This window comes from Chrysemys picta, chromosome 10 (genome assembly GCF_011386835.1).
Source record: "Chrysemys picta bellii isolate R12L10 chromosome 10, ASM1138683v2, whole genome shotgun sequence".
Lineage (NCBI taxonomy): Eukaryota > Metazoa > Chordata > Testudines > Emydidae > Chrysemys > Chrysemys picta.
Window position 1 is genome coordinate 19,641,312 of NC_088800.1, and position 20,499 is coordinate 19,661,810.

Sequence of the window (20,499 nt, forward strand, 5' to 3'; positions counted from 1 at the left end):
AAAAGGGAGGCAGGACTAAGGTCCCACTGAAACACTGCCCCACAAGCCTTATAAAATGAGTATTAAAGGGTATCTGGCATTTACGGGGTGTGAGAAGAGGTGGGGTGATTTGGTCTGGACTCTTTTACTGACCTGTCAAAACTTAAAATACGTTTGAGTTATTTTATTCTCACCCCCTGGCTTGAAAACCCTGTAGGTTTTTTCATTATCAAAAATTACTGTTTGCAAACTTGGGAAGCACTATGCTGTTTGGCAGCTAGTACACAAGTAAAGGGTTTACTTATACTAATACCAGATGCCAGTATTTTCTAACTTGTCCAGTTTCAGATAAAAAGGCCTGGACTGTTCATCTGTTCCTTTTTTGAAGATTCGTATTTGGCAAAACAACAACCCTACTTATATTATTGTGGCCTGGCTGGATAATACCATCAGCCCTATTTTGGTTGCCTTTATCCAATAAGATATTTGGTTCAGCACAAGCTTTAGCATGGGTTGGGGTGGGGTTATGCCTATGCTTTGTGCATCTTGCCTGACATGTGGGTACTGCCCCACTGAAAGACAGAATAATTTGTGTGTGTCCATTTGATAGGCAAATCCCAGGATAAAATGTAGCGGGGAGGTGGGGGGAGGGAGATCGTCAACTAGTGTAAAGTGTCATAGCTCCATTGAAGTCAACAGCTGAGAATCTGCCCCAAAGAATGTTGATGATATCCAGACAACTTTGCTACTGCTTTGGAGTTCTCTGTGATTTGAGTTCTTCTCATCTCATGAGTTATCAAGACTTATTTTTCGGGGTGATTTCAATGTCCATGTCCAGAATAAGTCTCAAGCTTTCACTCAGTGACTCCCTGATATAGCTTCAGGCTCAGCCTGGACATGCTGAAGGAATTAAAAGAATAGCTTTGTCATGGCCTAAATATAATAATTATTGTTTCCTAATGGTATCCCCACCTCTTTTGGAGTAGAGTGACTGCTATAATGGTTCATCATAGGAGCTAACAGACCCAGGTGGGTTCTAGGTACCTCTAGGCAGGGCTGTTCCCTTACCCCTGGGGCTGCAGAGACATGCTAGCAGCCAGCTGCTTCCGGGAGCAGCATGGGGCTATGGCAGGCAGGCAGCCTGCCTGAGCCCTGCTGCACCGCTGGCCGGGAGCCACCTGTGGTAAGTGCCTCCCGGCCAGAGCCTGAACCTCGCACCCCCTCCTCCACCCCACCAATATCAGAATCCCCCTCCTGCACCCAAACTCCTTCCCAGACCCCCTGCCTCCTCCTGCACCTCAATCCCCTGCCCCAGCCCCCTTCAGCACCAAGCTCCCTCCCAGGAAAAAGACTTGTATACAGGGGCCCACAAAATCTAATAGCCCCAGGCCCACAGGAGAGTTAACCTGGCCCTGCCTCTAGGGCAGTGGTCTTCAACCTTTTTATGGACAAGATCACTTTTTGAATTTAAGATCAACCCAGGATCTATCCCGCCCCTTCTCTGAGGCCCCTTCCCTTCCCTGAGGCCCTGCCCCACTCACTCCATTCCCCCCTCGCTTGCTGTCCCCCACCCTCACTTTCACTGGGATGGGGCAGGGGGTTGGGGTGTGGGAGGGGGTGCAGGCTCTAGGCTGGGGCCAAGGGGTTCAGAGTGTGGGAGGAGGCTCCAGGCTGAGCCTGGGGCAGGGGGTTGGGGTGCAGGAGTGAGGGGTGCAAGCTCTGGGAGAGAGTTTGGGTGCAGGAGGGGGCTCCAGGCTGGGGCAGAGTGTTGGGGTGCAGGAGAGGGTGATGGGTGTGGGCTCTGGCAGGGAATTTGGTGCAGGAGGGGGTTCAGTGCAGGGGGTTGCCGTGCAGGAGGGGGTGAGGAGTGTAGGCTACAGCCGGGAGGCGCTTACACAGGCGGCTTCTGGCCAGCGGCACAGCGGGGCTCAGGCAGGCTGCCTGCCTGCTGTGGCCCCACGCTGTTCCCGGAAGCGGCCAGCTGCTGGCACATCTCTGCAGCCCTTGGAGGAAGGGGGGCAGCATGTCTCCATGGGCTGCCTGCGCCCACAAGTGGCACGCCCACAAGTGGCGCCCCTGCAGCTCCGATTGGCTGGTTCCTGGCTAATGGGAGCTGCAGGGACGGTGCTGGGGCGGGGGCAGCACGCAGAGCTGCCTCCCACCCCCACCCAGGGGCTGCAGAGATGTGCCAGCAGCCAGTCGCTTCCGGAAGTGGCGTGGGGCCACGGGAGGCAGGCAGCCTGCCTGAGCCCCACTGTGCCACTGGACTTTTAGCAGCCTGGAGATCGTGATTGACTGGCAGAGGCTTCAGGATTGACCAGCTGATCGTGATTGATGGGTTGGTGACCACTGCTTTGAAGTATAATGGATGCCACACCACTACTGTAAACAAGGACATGATTTGAGAACTAGGCACAGTAACGTTTTCATTTAATTTATATGGAGCTAGTGAAAATATGAACTGTATCATTGCTGGTAGTCACCAGGTGATTCTATTAGAGATACTTCTAATTCTTTTTATTAGAATGTACAGTATAAGCATCATCTCTGGGAGAAATGCTCATGGTCAGCTATGATGAAGTTATTTTTGAAACGGAGCACGGTGACAACAGTCTTTCTTCTTTCTGTTTCTATCCTTCTTGGGTGTAGTTATTTCTTGCTTGTTTTGTGGTTATAACATGTAGGCAAAGCAATCCATGGTGCCAAAACATTAACTTTACAGAAGGTTTGCCAAATCAACTCACAGTAAGATGAAATATTGAGTTCCTTGACTGTAAATGACTTTCATAAATAAAACCATAGGTCCCCAATCTGATTTCCTGAGGGCTAGGCCAGTTTGAGGTTCCACTGAGGCAGAATATTTGTTTTTCTGGAATGAGTCTGTGAAGATTTTTCTTTAAAATTGAATTGTTTTGGTTTTGATTATTTTTAAATAAATAACATATATTCTGAAGATATTAAAGACCAGCTATTTTCTGATCGCTCATTTGTTTAAGCAGACTTTTGAATAGTAAATAATGTATTAATGTAAAGCAGTCACAGAACAAAAATGTCTCAAATGGCAAAAATAGTTACCAATAAATAAATCTCAAGCAATCGAATGTAACAAATGGAAGGACTGTAACATAGACTTGGAAGAGTTGCAGTACAAGAGCAAACAAAAAGAGAGAATAATCCCAGTGATAATAGAAACAAGTAGAGATGCAATGGGCAGGGAGTGATCAGTGGACAATGTGGGCGTAGGGATGTTTTGCTCCCCTGCGTAGTATGTCTAGTATGAATTCCATTGAATAGCACTGAGTTCCTGTTAAAAATAGCAATAAAAAGAAAGCCCTTTCCCCCGGGATGGATAAGCTTTCAGTCCATAGAACTATGGCCTGTTTCAAAAGGCAGCAGTTTAATCAATATATTTCAGGCCGTTTGTTTTGCTCTTCCAGACATGGTTGTCCCATTGTATAAGACTTGCATATAAATGTTTGTGCAAAGCTTAAAATATTTAGTATTAGACTTGTTGGAGCCCTGATCCTCTGTTAAATTAAGCTATTGTGTGCAGTTGTTCTTTGAATGACTGCATATTATGTACAAGTGGAATCAAGATAATGCATCGTTGATACAATGCTGCCTCCCCAGAAAGAAGTGGATGTTATCAAACAGGAATTCATAAAAAACATCAATGAAGTTGGAAGCTTTCTAGTAGGTTGGTGCTACATATTTACAGTTGATATCCTTATTAACAGAAGAGGCAACTAAAGAAAACTGATAGAAAACTAGGTAGATGCCTAGTTCACACAATTTCCCCTAACAGCATAGCATGAAAATAGTTTCAGGTAATGTTTGGCAACTACTTGTTTATGAATCTATTGCCTTACCTGAGTAGGGAGAGACTCTTCTTGTTAGATGCAATTCTGATCAGGGATAGTTTTATGATTGGTGGGGCCCCAAGCTATCTGAGAAGGGCAGAGGCGGGGGGAGGATTCAGCAGTGGATTTCCTCCACTCCAATCCCATTTGGCAGTAAATTTCCTCCAACTGTCAGACCGGCTTCTGGAGTGGAGAGTGGGTCACCCTGTGAATTGCTAAATCAGCACAAAAATATGGGGGATTTAGAGGGAGTACAGAAGTATAGGGACCAAACAGTAGCTTGTATTGCATGTGCCTAGGACCAGATTTGCTTGTGTCTAAATGGATATTTACAACTTACATTTTTTACCCCAGCAATGCTGGATACTTAACCATACCAGACCAACCCCTGGAGAAACACTGTTATTTTGTTTTTTTGCATTGCACATAACATCGTATTAGTTGCTGAACTGCATAATTAGTTTTTTTTCCAAATTCAACATTCTGCTCTCTCTTGACCATCTCTAGTACAGACTGATTGGTTAAGAGCCCCACTAGGGGCATCTGAATGGCTAATCTAATGCTGTCTTGTGTATTGGTACCACAGCAGGTCAGGTTATTCCCTTCCGGAGGGAGTACGGTTTATTCTGTACTGGTGTTTTTAAAGTATAGGTACTGTTGTTCCATGTTACACATTTTATATACTCTGAAGTATGGTCTCTGCAAGGAGAACTAATTCACAAATGTGTCTTCAGAACAAGAAATTGTAACTGTTAAGTGAAAACTCAGACTTCGGTAAAAGTTGATCTTTAACCTAAGATGCTTTTTAATACTTGAGCCCCAAGAAGTGGGATTTTGTTACGTCAAATGCTAATGGAAAATGCTAAAGTGGCGGTTCATACAAAAAGCACTAGATATGTTGCCACCAATATCCTGATGTTTAAATTGTATTTTGCTCTATCATCATAATCCTTCATTTATATATTTCACCGTGGCACTTTCCAGAGATGAAATTAAATCTCGTCTACACTAGGGAATTCCACAAAAACAAAACAAACTGGTACGCTCATCAGACTGCCCAAATTGGTACCAGGACATCTGGGAGCCCCATTACAGATGCAGTTCTAGCAGCCCTCGCCACAAAATGGTGGCAAAAATGCCAGAAGCATTTTGAGCCCTGTCCAAATCTCTCTGTATTCATTGAATGGCTGTATTTGCAAGCCTGGCTTCTACTGGAGTCACTGTAATGCACGTACAGTGAATCCACGGGGCTCCAGTGAATCCTTATGGTTTCCTTATGTGGGAGTGGAACAAGATTCCATGTGTCATGAGGTGACCTGTTAGGCAGAGCTGAATTTTGAAAAGGAGTAGAAATATCAGAATAGTGAGCATTTTGTTCCTCAGTCTTTTGACATTTTAATTGGGATAATATCTATCCACAGAATCATGATTTGAACTCTGTACTCCCTGAACTCATTGAGGACATTACAGGAAAGTAAAAAAGCAAAATTTAAAAGCGTTAATAGACACAGAGCTCCAAAGCAGTTCATGTGCTCTGATGCATTATCTTTTTCATTCTCACTGTGTGTTTCTCTCTCAATCTCTCCCCATTTTGAAATCAATTTAGGCTGGGATTTTCTATAGATTCTATGGGGTTTAGGCTTCCAGCTCCCATTGGCATTCAGTGGGAGTTGGGTAACTAACTCCCTTAAAAAGCAACAGAGAGTCCCGTCTGACAAAGTGGGTATTCACCCACGAAAGCTTATGCTCCAATACATCTATTAGTCTTAAAGGTGCCACAGGACTCTCTGTTGCTTTTTACAGATCCAGACTAACACGGCTACCCCTCTAATACTTAACTCCCTTAACTCATTTGAAACTCCCACCCTAAATGTTCTGTCTCTTCTCCCTTTCCAACTAGTGCAGCTTAATATTTTTTTCTGATGTGTTAAGTGAACTAATCAAAATGTCCAAGACAATCTAGGTCCAAACTGGTATCTGCTGTTTAGTATATAGTTTTCAGATGTTGTCCGAAGGATTTTTTTTCTACACACAATATAGCACATTCTGCTTATGTAACTAAAAGGGATCATCAACTCTTTTGGAGCTGTCAGCCTTCAGTTGCATACACATTTAAAGCATAGCACAACAACATATTGCAGTGATCCAACAGGGCAGAGTGATGGCTTTGGGTGTGGTTGGGTATGTAAATTAATTTTTAAAATGACTGGACTAAATTTATGGCCCCTGCATAAAGCCAGAGTAATTTGTCTTTGTGGGTGAAATGTGTGGAGTTTCTTGATTTAAAATTAAACATAATATATACTGCTTTATGCATGAAGTCACCACTCCAAATAAATTGAGATATAAAATGTACAGTTTTTGGAGAGGGGAATTAACACTCAAATCTGGCCAAGATGCAGGGCTACAGTGGAACCTTTGGATTGCTCTTCTTCATTGTTTGCACAATCTGTTACAATGACTGGATCTACATAGTTGGAGATCTCACGGCCTCATTTTAATCCTCCATTCCACCTTCCATGTTGACCTATGTAGAGCCAGTAGAGACTGCTTTCAGGGAAGGCTAATTAGGGTACATCTACACTGTATTTTAAAACCTATGGCAGCAAATCTCAGAGCCTGGGTCTACAGATTCAAGCTCACCGGGCTCGCACTACACTGCTAAAAACCTTCCAGAAAAAAAGTTCCTTTAAAAACACACAAAAAACCCCAAGCCTGAACATCCCCTGGGGATGTTTTACTGTTTAAAAATCATATTTAAATAGCATAGTTGCAGTGCTGTTAAAAGCCAAAAAATTCATGATTGAGCCTGAGGCTGCCCCATATTTCAGGATGATGTGAGCTCCCCACTCTTATCCCTCCAGAACAGAATGATTTCAGGGCAAAGCATGAGCCATAGCTTTGGATTTTCTGACTTTTTCAGTATGTGTAAGAGGCTAATGTTAATATTAGTAAGTGGGTTTGCTTAGTGGTTTCCTGGATTCCTCTTGAATCCTTAGCCCTCAAATGTCATGGTGACTTGTCTCTCTGCTGGGGGAGGACTGGCTGCAGTTCTGAGTTGCCTGTTAGAGATCATTTGAAGAGCAAGATTATGCTTTATCTCTGAGCAGAGCACTAACTCTCCAGCACTTTCAGCTCTTGCTGGGATTAACGTTCTTTAAACAGATTTTATAATCACTAGATTAACAACAGATTACTAATGTCAATTAGAGTTGGGCCCAAACTATGATATTTGCCTCTAGTTTGGGATACAAATTATCATGAAACTCGGGTGTAAGGACCCATTTGGACTATAAATGATGACTAAAACTTCTCTCTTTATCAATTAAATTTTCCCTCCAATTTTGTCCTACAAATTAGCATGAGAAACAATATTGCAAATAAATTACATTCCCTACAACTGTTTCCTTTAAAGATTATCCAAATATATAAGTGCACCTGAAAAACTAAATAAAATTAAGTTAAATGTGCTGCAACTAACATACATTTCCCCACTTAAGATAAAGTACAGAGGAGAAGAGAGCTTGAAAACGAGTGAACTCTGGCTCTAGATGAAAATGCTGCTATTGAAAACTTTCCAGAACAACATGTACTTGGATCAGTATTAAAGAGAAGTTCTTCGAATGTCTAAGCCAAATGACCTAGCATGCTGATAGTGCAGGGCATATTTCACAGTTGTATAAATATTTAAACTGTTTTCCAGCCTATAAGACAAGTAAATTAGATTTTTTTTAGCTAAAAATAAAACCAACCTTTATTACTACCTTGTAATAACCCATCTTTATTCTGAACTTGACTGGAATCGGTCAGTACTGCTATATTATCACTACAGAGAAGTACTTTATTAATGCTTCATTGCAATAGGACACAAGCTCTCTGACATCTTAGTGAATTTTAAACAAAAGCATCTGAAAGTTACATTGATGCACATGGTCTGCTTTCCCTCTGGCTCACTACAGTTTTGGGGAATCCTTGCAAAAATGTCAATAGGGCCCCATTTATTTCTGCCCTTCCGATTCAAGGCAATATCTAATAATTGCAGAACCTTTGCTGCATTATAATTAGGGCCCTACCAAATTCATGGCTGTGAAAAACATACCATGGACTGTGAAATCTGGTCTCCCCTATGAAATCTGGTCTCTTGTGAACTTTTATCCTATACTATACAGATTTCACGGGGGAGAACAGTGTTTCTCAAACTGGGGGTCCCAATGTTCTTGTAGGGGGTTGTGGTATTGCCACCCTTACTTCTGCACTGCCTTCGGTGGCCGGAGAGTGGAGGCTGCTGGCCAGGCACCCAGCTCTGAAGCAGCGCCCCACCAGCAGCAACGCAGAAGTAAGAGTGGCAATACCATACCGTGCCACGCTTACTTCTGCGCTGCTGCCTTCAGAGTTGAGTCAGGACCCCTAGAGTTACAACACCGTGAAATTTCAGATTTAAATATCTGAAATAATGCAATTTATGACTTTTAAAATCCTATGACCATGAAATTGACCATAATGGACCATGAATTTGGTAGGGCCCTATTTATAATGCATTTGAATTAGCCAGTGCAAACATGGAAGAGTTTTTCAAATGTTAGCAACAATGAATACTTGTTCAAGCAAGCTTGAAAACAGCTTGCTATTTAATTTTTTCTTCTGTTTTCTTTGTTCTCATTATTTTCTTTCCTTCTCTTTTCCATGTCTTATCTCATGCATCTAAATCTTCCTCCCCACTTTGCTGCTTCATGTTTTCGTTTCCCTTCTCCATCTCTGTTTCCTGCTCTCCAGTCATATGTGCAATGATTATGACAAAGATCCTTCTAGTATACAGGAATCTGGTAGGGATCTTACTGAATAAAGTCTTTACTAATGTTATCACCAACAGAAATAATTTTAAAATGGATAGTAGTCAGTAGTTTGTCATACAGATGATTTGTTAATAATGGAACATAGTGTTTATTTTGAGTAAGGCACCCTGAGCATTGATTTTGTAGTGTAATAGTGCATATTTAATACCTTGTAAATGACCTTAAGACTACAAGTGTAAATTACTATCTCTCACTAAACATATTTCTAGAAAAAGTGTGTATGTGTGTGCGTTTTATCTTTCATAGATTACAGAATGAAAAATGGATGAATGTAAGACCCGGTGACATCATTAAACTGGAGAATAATACATTTGTAGCTGTAAGTAGTTCTGATATTTTCTTTCATAGTACATGTCACGAAGAAATAAAATGGTAACAAATACTTGCCTCGCTCTAACTTTCTGTGTATATTGTGTGGCTGTTGCCCCTTGTTTCCCATATGCATTGACACCCCCTTTGGAAATGAGGGCTTGTCTACACTACCGGCCGGATTGGTGGGCAGCGATCGATCCAGCGGGGGTCGATTAATCATGTCTAGTATGGACGCGATAAATCGACCGCTTAGCGCTCTCCCGTCGACTTCGGTACTCCACCAGAATGAGGAGCACAAGCGGTTTTGATGGGAGAGTGTCAGCCGTCTACTTACCGCAGTGAAGACACCGCAGTAAGTAGATCTAAGTACGCTGACTTCAGCTACGCTATTCACGTAGCTGAAGTTGCGTATCTTAGATCGACCCCGCAGGGTAGTGTAGACAAGCCCTTACTTTGACGCTATGTAACTTAAAATACTTTTCTCAGGAGGACGGTATTGTAATCAAACACAAATATACATCTGAGTAATGTTTAAAGTTTTATTTACATGTATAGAAAACCACTCTTCACTTACTCCTTTGTGCCTATGTAAAATAAGGGCTTAAAAGTGTATTTACAGCTCATCCTGTCAAGGTCTATTATATTATAAATTCTCTTTAAAAAAAACTATGATCTGTCAAGTAAAAGTGGGGACACTTCTTATGATGTGAAGTACTGGCATCACCAACACAGCAATAACTTTTTCTAGTCCTATCTGGTAGTGAAGGCACTATGCATGAATGGTATGCTGAATCACCTGTACCCAAAATCCTGCAGGAATTTTTCATTGCAAAACCTTAATGTTCATGACTGGGAACCATTTTAAATATGAAAATACTCAATTTTACAAATTTTAGACCAGTTTATCATCTAATTTCAATGGAAGTACACTGATTTACACTGTCTAAAGATCTGGACCTTATGTAAAAAAAAGTCAATTAAGCCATCTCATGGATTTATTGAAGTCATTGGAGCTATGCCAATTTACACCAGGTGAGGGACTGGTCCATAAAGTCTGTTTGTATGTTTTCTCTGTTTGATAATTTAGGGGAAAAAATTTCAGACATTGAGAATTTTAAAGTAGTATTTGTGCTATATATCTAGATAAGAAAAATTACAGAGAACATGGTGGTGTATCTTGGAACTTTTTTTGTATCTTATATGAGCCTTTTCTCAATCCTTTTTGAGATGACAGAATATATTTAACATCACTTTTTTTTACAGGCTGATTTATTACTTCTATCTAGCAGTGAACCACATGGTCTCTGTTACATTGAAACAGCTGAGCTTGATGGGTAAGTTTAATCTGTTAGAGTAGTTAACAGAATAACATAATACATTTAAAAATATATTATTTATGTGTGAATGGCATGTGGACACCAGCTATTGATCACAGATATATTTTATTCCTAATGTTCTTCTTCAAGTGCCGCTACATAGTCCCACCCTTGGGACATGCTTGTAGTGCAGCTCTGACAGTTTTACACTTAATAGCAGGGAAATTGGAACACTTTTGCACCCCCTTCTACCCCTCCTCTTGCTATTCCTGAATGTTATGAGGGTAAGGATATAAATGGAGGTGTGACACTCCAGTTTCTTCTGTTCCTTCCCATTGTGGTTGTGGAGACTGGATCCTCCCTGGATCCACTTCTTCAATCAACAGTGCCATTGGATAGTTTTAGTTCTTGGTTAGTTTTGGAGTGAGTTTAGTCTTCATATTGTATTATTTTATTTGAATTCTTTCTTTTATTTTTATTTATTGAGGCTCCACTAGGTTCTGCACCCCAGTGCAGTCTCCTGGATCCTACGGTGGTTCCAAAAGGAAAGTGGCTAGGATTTTATCCTTCCATCTTTCCCACCTCTGATGGCCAGAGTTGGGAAAGATGGAAGGTATCTAGCATACTTAGGAAAAGGACACGCTCCTTCTTGGTGCGTAATATGTAGAAGCTTTTGTGACGGGTTGCATCACAGAAACCCGATTGGGACTGCAACCTGATGTGCCTAAACTATCTCTGAGCCCGTTTTTCCTGCCAGCTTGGGACTTCAGTACCTTGCCTTGTTTGAGCCAGACACGCTTGCTTGCTGCAATCACAGATCCAAGTCTGAACCACATCCCCCACAAGCTGCAGGCTTAACTGAAAACAGCTTAAGAAGTGCTCCTGTCTCCAGCACTCCTATACCCAGCTCCCAATGGGATCCAAATCCTAAATAAATCAATTTTACCCTGTATAAATCAATTTTACCCCCAAAGTATTAATACATACTCTGGGTAAATTAATAAGTAAAAAGTGATTTTATTAAATACGAAAAGTAGGATTTAAGTGGTTTGAAGTAATAACAGACAGAACAAAGTAAATTACCAAACAAAATAAAATAAAACACATAAGTCTAAGCCTAATACAGTAGGAAACTAAATGCAGGTATATCTCACCCTCAGAGATGTTCCAATAAGCCTCTTTGGCAGACTAGCCTCCTTCTAGTCTGGGTCCAGAAATCACTCACACCCCTGTAGTTACTGTCCTTTGTTCTAGTTTCTTTCAGTCATCCTTTGGGGTGGAGAGGCTATCTCTTGAGCCAGCTGAAGACAAAATGGGGGGGTTTCCGTGGGGCTTGTATAGTCTCTTTCTTGTGGATGGAAACCCGTCTCTCCCTCTGTGTGGAATTACAGCTACAAGATGGAGTTTTGGAGTCACATGGGCAAGTCACATGTCCATGCATGACTCAGTTCTTTACAGGCCGACAACATTGTCCACATGCTAGTTTGAATGTTCCCAGGAAAGCTCAGATGTGGATTGGCATCTGTCAAGGTCCATTGTTAGCCACGTACTCCCAATTACTTGAATAACCCCTTCACACTATGTTGACCAGATTTGCCTTAGGTGCTTCCTACAGCAAACACTTTAAATACGAGCATAGAGCCAATGCTAATAACTTCAGATATAAAAATGAATGGGATGAATACATTCAGTATGTTACATGGCATATGTAGCATGAAACATACTCCATTTGTGCCACAAGTACTCCTGTTTATATTCCAGATGTCATTATGTCATATTTACATTCATAAGCATATTTCTATAAAGCATTATGGGGTGCAACGGCATACCTTTACTCCCAAGAATCTCTAAGGAGTATCAAAACCAATTCCATGCCCTTCCATTGCAGAAGGCCCTGGTGGCTAAACCCTCTGATATCAATCATTTCTGTTCTGTGAATAAAGATAGGCCTGCATCAGCCCCAGTTGCTTCAGAAACTAAGACACTAGTGATATCTTTGATGTTCCTTAAATATTTCACCATTGTTGAAATCTGCAGAGCTGCAGCTTGGATCTGTATGTACACATTCACTGAACTCCGTTGATTTAGCATCCAGGTCCGAACTGCAGTTTTGTAGAATAGTACTTCAATCATTGTTTAATTAAGGCTCCATGTCCCACCTTCCTCATTTCACAGTACTGCTTATCAGATTATCCCAAGAGTGGAAATGTGTAAAACTCACCTTCAGCCACAGTATTTTTATATGAACTCCACACATTCGCAATCCCCGTCTGTCTTCCTCAGGGACCTTATTACAGCCATGGACCTGAGGAGTCATTGGAAGGAGCCGAAGCAGCTGGAGCAGCATGCCACTGTTTTATAGCCTCTCTGTCAGAACATTCAGGAACAGTGAGGGGAGGGGCAGGAGGGGTGTGAGAGAGTTCCAATGGCACTGTTGTGAAGCATTGCACCATCAGAGCTGCACTGCTAGCACATTCCAAGGGTGGGAATGTGTAGAATCTGTCTCAGAGAACTCCAATTACAGGTGAACAGTGTGTGAATGGTGTACGTGTCAAATGCAGTAACAGTTTTAAATACATTCATGTGATGATCATCACAAAGTTCAGGGCTCATGTCTTTGGTTCTTATACAGCACCTACTGCAATGTGGGTGCTACTAGAAACCAATAACCAATAACAAATAATAATTAAGGAAGTCACATTTTTCTTTGTGCTCATTGGTGCCATATACTCAGATATCATGGTGATAAATGACAGTATAAAAACCTAAATAGTCTGATGTGAATGATAGTGAATGATAGTTCATGTAGATAAATAGTCTTACATAAGACCAAAAAATGTAATGAAGTATAAAACTGAATAACAGATAGATATATAAACATATAAAATCATCATAATAAAACCAAAGTAAAAAAACCTACTCTAACAAACTTCTTTATAGTATATCTAATTATATGAACCTTTCATACTGAGTTTCTGAATACCAAGAGAGACTGTTGGGAATAGTTTCCTTAACCACATATTTGCAAGTCAGACTTCACCTCTTTAAAAGAATTAATATTCTAACTTGAAGAAAGTAATATATATTTTTTTCAAGGGGTGAATGACTGACATCATTGGTTTAGATACTGGTAAATTTGTAGATACTGTACTAGTTTAACATGGACATAGCTTAACCTGCACTAAAAATCGAGGCATTAATTTGTTTTGATTTTATTATTGTTACATATGCCAATATCTGTTCCACCAACCATATGCAAGTGTGTTCACTTAGGAGACGTTGCACTTCTTTCTAGAAAAGTATGTGATCTTTAACATTACTTTTTCCTGCCTTAAAGTGCAGCAGTTGAGGACACATCCAAAGTTCTAGACCCCTTTATTTGGAATACAGTAACTCCCCACTTAACGTCCTCTCGCTTAACGTTCTTTCGATGTTATGTCCCTGCTCCATTACAGAACATGCTTGTTTAAAGTTGTGCAATGCTCCGCTATAACGTCATTTGGCCGCCTGCTTTGTCCATGGCTGGCAGCCCCCCATCAGTTCCCCTATGCCTCCTGCCTGCCAGCAGACCCCATGGATCAGCACCTTCCCCCTGCTCCCCCTGCCTCCTGCCCGTGACAATCAGCTGTCTTGCGGCGTTCAGGAGGCTGGGGAGAGGAGCGAGTACGCGGCGCACAGCCTCCCTCCTCCCTCCCCTGCCTCCTGCCCGCAGCAATCAGCTGGTATGCAGGGTTCAAGAGGCAGGGGAGGGAGGAGGAAGGCTGCGCGCCACATCCTCGCTCCTTCCCCAGTCTCCTGAACACCACAAACCAGCTGATTGCCAGGGGAGCTGATAGGGGGGCTGCCAGCCTGTTTAATACCTCTATTAAATTGTTTGTTTAAAATTGTTTAAAATGTATCTAATGCCTTTTGTCTGGCAAAAAAAAAATTTCCCTGGAGCCTAACCCCCCCTATTTACATTAATTCTTATGGGGAAATTGGATTCGCTTAACATTGTTTCGCTTAAAGTCGCATTTTTCAGGAACATAACTACAACATTAAGTGAGGAGTTACTGTATCTAGGACTCTGATAAAGGCCTCTGTCAGGGTATCCCATTTTTCCTATTTTCTAAAGGAGATTAGTTCAATGTACAGTCAGTGGCAGCTGCGATTGCTCAGCAACCACTTCTTTAGGTGCCTAGCTTTAGGGATTGAAGTTTGGAAAATTTTGGTCCCTGTAAGTAAATCAGTATTTAGCCATAAAGGGAGCTCTCTCAAACCACCTCCTAAGAAAGGGTGACTCCAATTCCCCTTTTTCCCAGTTCAGTTTCAGCTACTGTAAAATTAGGGTTTATTACATTTTTATGAAAACCTTTTTTTTCATAACTCAAATATCAAAATTTGCCGTGGTGTTAATCTCTTTCAGCTGGTAACTGCTCTGCCATTCCTATTGCAGTTAGTAATTTGTGCATGATGACTGGATGGGCTCTGACTAAATCATATTTATGATGTCCTCTGTTCAAAGAAGCAAAACAATTTATAGTTATGCAGATGTGCATTCATTACGATGCCAGCACTTATTAAAACTGAAGCTCCTTCTTATGTTTTAAAATCGGTTACAAAAATTAAAATGTGTTCTTCCAGAATAACATTAGAAAGAGCTGTCTGAATGTCTGTCTTTCTATAAATGTGCTATCTTAGTCCACAAAGTCAGATTCTATGGTCCTGAACATAGGTTCCTGTGGGTGAGAGAAGGCAGGGCCGGAGGGTTATGGAAAGAGTCTTATATAAAGGTCATGTTATTAATTTTACAGTGAGACTAACCTAAAAGTACGTCAGGCTTTACCAGTTACTTCAGAACTTGGAGCAGATATTAGAAGGCTTGCAGAATTTGATGGTAAGTGGTGATAAAAGTTAATTTGTTTGAACCAAGTTTTTTATTTTTGTTTTTTGTTGTTGTTTTGTACTTGGAGGGGAGAGGTAAATGGCTCCAGACATTAAACACCAAGTTCTCATTCTTTCACTATCAAGATTAAGGATGTTGTTTACCAATGTGACTCTCAGATCCCAAATCATTGTCCTATTTTTGGGTATGTCTTGATGGGCACAAGGGTGGGCTATTCAATCAAGTTAGCTTAATAATAAGTTAATATGATTAAAAAGATGTTAAAAAGTTAAGATGTAAACTAACACATTTGAAGCCATGTTATGTGACTGTGTTGTAGCCTGGGGTGGAGGATGGGTGTGTTAACTTGATTAGCTTAACATTATTACATAAGAACATAAAAGTGGCCATACTGGGTCAGACCAAAGGTCCGTCTAGCCCAGTATCCTATCTTCTGACAGTGGCCAATGCCAGGTGTCCCAGAGGGAATGAACAGAACAGGTAACCATCAAGTGATCCATTCCCCTGTCGCCCATTCCCAGTTGCTAGGGACACCATCCCTGCCCATCCTGGCTTATAGCCATTGATGGATCTATCCTCCATGAATTTATCTAGTTCTTTTTCGATTAAAAAAACAAATTCTTTTTGCCCACCAAGACAGGGCCATAGTGAAATTTAGCAGATGTAAAATCTATATCCTAATCCCACAATTTATATATTGAATCTGCATTCTGTTTTTCACTTTCCATTACTTTGCTCACTGTTGCCTGTCCTTTGACACCTATGCAACTCCATGGCTGCATCTACACTGGTGACTGCACACAGGTCCAAGCATATGGTTGTGCCAGAGCCCCCCTCACCAACCACATCTAAACCCCAGGAGCACAGGTTTCAGGGTGTGTACAGGGCAAGAACATTAGCAAGTCTAAGGGGCATGGAGGTGAACACGCTTCAGGCTGTGGCATAGCCCTGTACCTGTGTCAATTTGTAGTGTGGACAAGGATAAGGTGCATGTCCCAGGTACTGAGTTCAATAGTCCTCCAACTCTGTTCCCACAACACTCTGAACCCTTTCCTGCCTGACCTTTACCCAGAAATATAAAGGTCCCTGTCCCTGCTGTTCTCACCCATAGTAGCAAGCTGTGCTGACTACTTCACCAATTTTCTATTGGACTCTTTTCACCAGCACTTATAAACAAGGAACATACTCTGAGAGCAGCTGTCTGTCAGCTCTGTGTCAGCCAAGCACACCCAGGCCTTGATAAATGTCTGGTTGGAGTTCATTGTCCTCCAGTACTAGGAATTCACAGCTATACCAGGAAGTTTCAGAGAGTCTGGCATGGGCGGGTGTTCACTGTACTATACTGGGTATAGCCAGGTTCAGGACATATATTCATGTTCAGCACGGCACATATGGACACCTGATGTGGGTATGGGATAAGCATACACATGGCTCTGTACAGGTAGCCAATCGCCAAAATAGATGTAGCCCATGAATCATCCTCTGAAAACTCTGAGGAGCAATATGAACTATAGTGGTCTCTAGAGGCCTGAAAAAAAATTAGGACACTCCCTTCGACCTTCACCATCCTGAGAATAAGAGACCCTTTGTCTCACAAGTGCAGTTAGGAAGACTCATTCTTGATTGCCATCTAACCTGCAGGGTTTTGCTGTTCTTTGAGCATGTTTTCATTGTTTCTTTCTCTCATATCTCTTTTCTTGTTACTCCTTTGAATAAAAGCATGAATAGCAGCATCTTCAAAGTTCAGTTAAACTGCATCCATATTTATATTTTGGAATGTCTCAAAAGCCCAGTTTACAATTTTTATATTGTTTATTATATGCTAGATCTCTACTTTGAAACATCTTTCTGGATCCCATTAATACATTTGGTAACCTTTTGTAATAGAAATACTTACAACAAGTAGTATTTACTGTTCAAAAATTGAATTCTTCCAGATTCAGAAGGATTTAGGTTGTTTAGCAAGGAAATTTTCAATGGTTGCGTCATGTGATATTTTGGTTTGGCCAAAACAAATGACTTTTTCCCCCACAAAATGCCTTTAAAACGTTATTAGTTTAAGTAAATAGTATATGAAGCCAGCAAATTTTGTTTAAAATACGTACTGAAATATTTATGGGACCAGTTTTCCACTAACAATGTAATCATAGATGAACCTCAAAATGTTTGGAGGTCCTGTATAATTGAGATAAGCATCTAAAAGTACACTGCACATCTCAAGTTCTTCAAATTATTTTGGTCTAAAAATCATAGCACAATATTTTGAGAACAAGTCTTCTCGTGAATGACTTTCTGGTTCATTAGTACTTCAGTTTCTGGTCCTCAGTGAAAATGGAAAGTACAGAGGTACATCAGAGTGACAAGGGGCGAGGACAGGTGTGATTATAATATCATCTATTTCTGCTACATTCAGGGTGTAACTTTTGGTAGCACTCACTTGTAATTTAATTAAAAGCAAATGTCCTGACATATAGAGCAAAAGTTTAGACTTTAATAGCATCATTGTAAAATAATGAAAAATGACAACAGTCAGTTGCAGGGTACAGTTCTACATTAAAATATTTGTATCTTCTTTACCTGGGATTATACCATTTTTTCAGGTATAATCCACTCCCCTGAGTAGGAGCCCTCCTGCTTGACACAAGCATATCATTCCAATGCTAGCCTCCAAGTTTTAAGAAAGGCTCATATCTTAAGCCGCTGAAGCCAACTGAGGACAGAATACAACCGCTGTTGTTTCATTTTCCAACTTCTTAAGAGTTTCCTCATTTCCATGTATAGCTTTTGAAGCAAACGTTTGACCTTGTTAAGAATTTTTTAGTTTGTTTACCAGAACATGGATGCTTTTAACCTTGAAGTGTGAACAGGGGAATCTTAGTTGGTAATTCTGATTGACTGTCAATCTCAAATTCTCTTTGTAGTTTTGTTGCTCAGTTTCCAGTCTGTTTTTTTACACCCTACCATTGTCCAGAAATCACATTCACTTAAATTACATATATTTTAAAACAGAAAGGGATAAAGAACTGAAACAGAAGCTAGTTCAGGATAACCATACAAAATGTTACTTCACAAACACAATAAACTTAAACTCCCCAAAGATTATACATGTTCATTAAAACAAAACATAACTGTTCTACATCAGCATCTAGTAATGTTTCACATTCAGACTGAATTGACAGAGCCACACATGGATCTCCATGTGTCTGAGGGGGAGGGGGAGAGGGAAAGGGATGGTGGTTTGGCTTCCTCTGAAGCACTGGTCCTCCCTTTTAAATGAAATCCTACAAAGGAGTCTCCACAAGGACCAGGACTGAGCCAGAGCATGGATGAATTTTTCTGTAGAGCCTATTCCACACTGGAATTTCTTTTGGCTATTTTTGCAAGGTTAGCAGCAAGAGAGGAGAGCCAAGCTACCAAAGAGCTGGGTGGGAAATTATAAGGGTGCTGCTTGTGGTGGATTTATATGTGGGCAGACCTGGATTTCCAGTGGATCCCTTAGAGCCACAAATTTTGGGGATCAAGCCTCAATGTGTTCTGTTTGTGGTGGGGAGAGCGCACAAACACCAAATCCTTGAAAGTACAATCTGGTAAAAACTCCACAAGGGTGTTTCTCTACTTTCTACTTTCCCATTGGCCTTGGGGCCATCTGGCTCTTTATTATTTGTATTTAAACTAACATTAATGCAGTGTTGATTTTGTGAAATTGAGACTCCTTATTGCAGGATTAACTCACCTACATTGACTATACTGTATATTTTATTATACAGATTATATAACAAAGATAAAAGTACAGAAAGAAAATTTGATAATTAAGGGACAAAAGTGCCCATGTTAAACTTTCATAGTTTTATAAACCTTCTGAATTTTCTTCATAGAGGACTATAAAAAAGCCACGTTCAAAGTTCCTAGCTTCAGTCATTTTTGAGGAATGCAACCACAGAAATTAAAATTGGATGGGCGTTCCCATCTCCCCCCCCCCCCCAATGATTAAACTGATTCTATTCAAATTTAATAAAAAATCACCTTTGTATTGAGAACAAAGAATGAAAAATTTAATGACCAACTGAAAAGGCATCTCAAATGTAACCATCTCAAATGCACCCATATTGTTCACTATAAGCTTTACAAACACTTCCGGGAACAGGGGTTCCTTTGCAAGCGGCTTACAGTCTAACTCACACAGTAGAGATGGAAAATCAGATACAACAGTGGATACAGATGATGCCAGAGTGCAGATTGTTGTTCTTGATTAAGAATAAGCAGGTTTATGGAGGGATTGAAAGGAACGAATGGTAGGCTGCTGCATGCATAAAGGATTCTACTAAAAAGCACATGTGGTTTGTGAAGGAGATAAAAGGAACGCTGAGGACAGAGGGCTGGATGGAAAGTAGGACATGTCAGTGGTGCAGAGCCTTGAAAGTGAGGACAAGGAACTTCAACTTGATGCAGCACAAGAAAGTGAGCTGTTTAAAGGAACTGAAGAGGGAGAGTTGATTTATGGCTGCAGTTTTGGATAGACAGAAAAGAGGAGTTTGCAAGTAGCGATTCCCAATTGGAGGTTACAGTTATGGAAGCAAGCGATGAGCAAATTATGGTTGAAAGATGCTGTAGCAGGAACAACAGGTCAAGGATGAAATTTTAAATGTCTAAATTGATTAACTCCTATGATTTATGCTTCATTTAGAGGGTGATGATGGTTTCATACACCAGTTTGACTATTTCCTTTATTATGAATCTAACAGCTTGGTTGAAAATCCACAGAAATCAGTGAAAGACTCCCACATGGATTACAGCAATACTGACACTCAATCAGCGGACAATAATCTTCTGTATTATCATGATTTTCATGGTAGCAAATGAAAATTTTACAACTTGTTGTTATGTCACTGTACTGGGATCTTTACTGTTTGAATCCATGTTTTAATTGTAATTTTATTTTTATATTTTAGTCAAAGTTGTTTGACGTTATCTGGAATGAATTTCAGGAAAATGTGTCCTTAGTGTCTTGAAAAAGGGGTTTTAGGGCTTTGTTTAGACTTTATATGGAATTTATTGCAAAACTCATGCATGATTCCACTAACAAAGTTTCATGGGAATAATTTTAGATTATTTCTATTAGTCCCCAAATCTGTGTTAAGTCTTTGTTTGGTAGATTTTGCTAAATATAGAGAACATAGAAGACAGTAGAAAGGTTCTCTGCTGTATTGGTGTATTTAACAGTTTTCAATAACAATGAAAATGTGAGTTCAGTGTCTTGAATAAATCTAATTCTTTGGATTGCAAACTGCTCCAGA

The 20,499-nt window shown here is 40.7% G+C and overlaps 1 protein-coding gene across 1 annotated transcript in view; it reads left to right on the top strand.

Annotated features, from left to right (window-relative positions):
- ATP8B4 (ATPase phospholipid transporting 8B4 (putative)) overlaps positions 1-20,499 on the top strand; it is a 186,316-nt gene that overhangs the window by 84,446 nt on the left and 81,371 nt on the right. The window contains exons 7-9 of the mRNA XM_065558148.1: positions 8,939-9,011; positions 10,268-10,338; positions 15,114-15,196. Coding sequence (XP_065414220.1) covers positions 8,939-9,011; positions 10,268-10,338; positions 15,114-15,196 — 227 coding nt within the window. The remainder of the gene's footprint in view (positions 1-8,938; positions 9,012-10,267; positions 10,339-15,113; positions 15,197-20,499) is intronic.